The following is a 3,269-nucleotide window of genomic DNA, read 5'->3' on the forward strand; positions in this document are numbered from 1 at the left end:
CCGGCCGCGGCCCCCGCGCAAGCGACGCCGGGAAATGCCCACATCCGGGAACCCCGCGGCCGAGCGCTGCGGCGGCGACACGGAGCGGAAGGCAAGATGGCGGCGGCGGCGGCCTGGTGCTGAGGGGCAAGCCAGGTCCCCGCGACCCCCGCGAAGGGCCGCGCTGGTCGGCAGCAGCTCCCCCGGCGCCTCTCCTCGCGCTGCCCCGCCAGAGATCCTTGGGGAGTCGGGGGGGGTGGTCCCCGGGCCGGGCCCCGGCCGCCTCGGCGCCCGCCCTCGGGCCCGTCCGGGAGCTCCGCTCGCCCCTGCAGGTAGGTCCTCGGCGGGCATAGCGGCTGGGGTGGGGCCCACGGCTCACCCGCCCTCTGCTCGCGAGCCGGACCCGGCGGGCGGTGTTGACGGGGGACCACTGGCCGCTGCGGGCGGGCGAGCGGGGCCGGCTCGGCCCGGGCCTGTCTGGGCTGAAAGCACCGGCCTGAGCCGAGCCCTTCCCTGGGGAAGCGGAGCTGGCCGCGCTCGGCGCCCCGGGGTGCAGCGTGGGTTCCCGGAGCCAGCTCGCCAGCGGCCCGGGGCGCCTGCCCTCCGCCACCCCGCCCCCAGCTCGCAGGTCCACGGGGGACACAGGGTCGGTGGGGTCTGCAGGGGACGCGGGGTTCACGGGGGACACAGGGTCGGTGGGGTCTGCGGGGTCCACGGGGGACACAGGGTCGGTGGGGTCTGCAGGGTCCACGGGGGACACAGGCTCCGCGCCGGACACAGGATCCGCGCGGGACACAGGGTCCGTGGGGTCTGCGGGGGACGCGGGGTCCGCGGGGGACGCGAGGCGAAGGTGTCTCCGCAGGGACCCCGCGAGCGGCGCATCCGGGAAGCCCCGATCGGTGGGTAGAGAAAGATCCCGGGGACCCCGGTACCGTAAGGTCGGTAACTGCTGACAGTAGGTCGAGGTGGGAGAGACGCAGGCGTCCTCGAGAAGGAGGACTCAGTACCCAAGATGAACCTAAGAGTGTAAAGCGACCCGCTGTAGACTTGAACTTCGAAAAGAATTCGTAGAGCTCAGGCAATGACTTGATTCAACGGCTTTCTCTGTCTTCGCCTATTGAAAGTCAGTGTGTAAGAGAACAAGTGTAATGTTTGTCTACCGCCTGTCATCACCTCGAAGTTGTTCACAAATCTAGCTAGCTGAAAAGTATGATTTCACAGAAATCATAGGGTCTCACTCCAGCTCTGGAGATGGGTGTGAGGGCTTCGGATCAGGAAGCTTGGCAAGCCTTTCTCGTTTATTTATGAAGATTAAAAATGCTTATCGGTTGTCATCCAGTCTGTAGGAAAAGTGGAGAATTGTAATAGGAATGAGTATTTGCGAAGGTAGTTGTCTTAATGAAGGATAATTAATTCAGGGTTTTTTTCTGTAATAAATTGAGGGAGCTCTGAAATATGTAGTCTGTAGCAGATTACACTGCTCTAACTCCAAGAACCTCTTTGCTGATTTGAACCCACCAGAGGAAAATGGACATTCTCCTCCCATGTGATTTACAGCTTGGGAAAGTCCATGGAGGGTCAGCTCTGAGTTGGTTGGCTCCTACTGGATGACAGTGAGAGAGACATTAAGTTGACAGACTGGTAAAATGGCCTCGTTGATTCCCTAAGGTAGCGGAAGAATGTGACTGATTGAACTGTTAAAGAAGTAGCATTGTGTTCTGCTGATGAGCTACCAGTGTTAGAAACTAGATCGTGACAACATTGTGGAGAAGGCACGTTCTTTTCTCTGCTTTAATATTGATTGACCGCTTGGTGGGAAAAGCGAATTGGAGGACTGCTGCTGTGATTTTGGGAAGATAACTGGATTTCTTCTGTTGTTTTATTTTTCTAGTTCAGCGCTTGTTGCTTCTTACTCTATAGAAAGAGTCTTGGAGCAAACTCTGGTTGTTTAGTTAACAGTTTGGCTGTTACGTTTAGACTAGTAGAGGGTTTTTGTAGACCTCAAAAAGTTATTTCATCATTATTTGATGTTTGAGTGCTTGTCGTTCATGAGCATGGTCTTTACCCTTGACATTCCTGTGATCTGGCCTCACTTTATGCCTGTTACTATATGGCGTTTTGGGTGCTAATTTATGTGTACACAACATTTCATCATAGCACAGTCTTTTTGAAGACATTTTTAATCTGGATTTAGCCATATGAGATACTACCAAAGAAAGGAATACAATTGTAATAACAAGGGAGCTCGGTGAGTAAGCTGCTGCTTTACAGTTCCAGAGACACATGGTTCTGTCCACCAGCTGCTCATAGAAAAAGGATGAGTAGTCTCCTCCTGTGTGATTTGCTGCCTCTGAAAACTTGCTGGAGGGTCAACTGTGAATTGGTTCTGACTCCCTGGCACACAATGACAACAACCATCTCTCAGTTTGTGGTGCTGTGGTGGCTTGCATGTTGTGATGTTGGAATCTTGCCACAGATTTTTCAGTACCAACAGGTCACTTATGGTGGCCAGGTTTCAGCAGAGCTTCCTGAGACAGACAAGAAAGGAGAATATGGTCGTCTGTTTCTGAAAGTTAATCCTTGAAAACCCCATACAATCATGGAATGTTGTCTGAGACTTAGACCTACTTGCTTTAGACACATCATTTAGAGAAATGAAGTGGTCAAACGAGGCCCGGTGAAGTACATAGGCAGCCCTCATGAAATGACTGGACACCAGAGCCAGAAAAGTGGCCTCTAACACATTCACAGTCATGGAGGCGGTACAGGGCCAGGTGAGGTTATGTACTGTGTATAATTGCCATGAGGCACATGTAGTGGCAACCAGCAGCAACAACTTAAAGTTAAGATAGGCTTCTGCTCTGTTTTGGTGTGGGTAAGTTGTGTTTAATGTGAACCTAAAACACAACTAAACCTGTTGCCTTGAGTTGATTCCAACTCCTAGTGACCCTATTGGACAGGTTTCCCAGGATGTTCATCTTCGTGGAAGACCACTTGATTTCTCTCTTCTCTCTCCCAGGGAACAGCTGGTAGTTTTAGACAGCCACCTTTTTCGTTTCCAGCCTATACTTAATCCGTTGTGCCTCCCACACAACACCTCATTGCTGTCAAGTGTGATCCAGTTCCTAGCTGACTTTCCGGCAGGTTTTTAGAGGCTATAAATCACACAAGAGGAGATGGCCCATTTCTCCCAAGGAGCCACTGGTGGATCGAAACCACTATGGCTCCTTAGTATTGACTCCAGGGCACGCTTAATTTTAGAAATATTAAAATGTGAAAGAGTAAGCATC

General features: G+C 53.0%; 1 protein-coding gene across 1 annotated transcript in view; it reads right to left on the minus strand.

Annotated features, from left to right (window-relative positions):
* The window catches only part of LOC102857155 (synaptojanin-1-like), a 10,205-nt gene extending 7,471 nt beyond the window's left edge, over positions 1-2,734 (minus strand). Inside the window, exons 1-3 of the mRNA XM_006891674.1 lie at positions 2,612-2,734; positions 249-964; positions 6-217 (exon numbers count right to left, since the gene is read on the minus strand). Coding sequence (XP_006891736.1) covers positions 6-217; positions 249-964; positions 2,612-2,734 — 1,051 coding nt within the window. The remainder of the gene's footprint in view (positions 1-5; positions 218-248; positions 965-2,611) is intronic.
* Positions 2,735-3,269: the final 535 nt, after the last annotated feature.

Source organism: Elephantulus edwardii, unplaced genomic scaffold, assembly GCF_000299155.1.
Source record: "Elephantulus edwardii isolate Elephantulus edwardi_28Jun2011 unplaced genomic scaffold, EleEdw1.0 scaffold00102, whole genome shotgun sequence".
Taxonomy (NCBI): domain Eukaryota; kingdom Metazoa; phylum Chordata; class Mammalia; order Macroscelidea; family Macroscelididae; genus Elephantulus; species Elephantulus edwardii.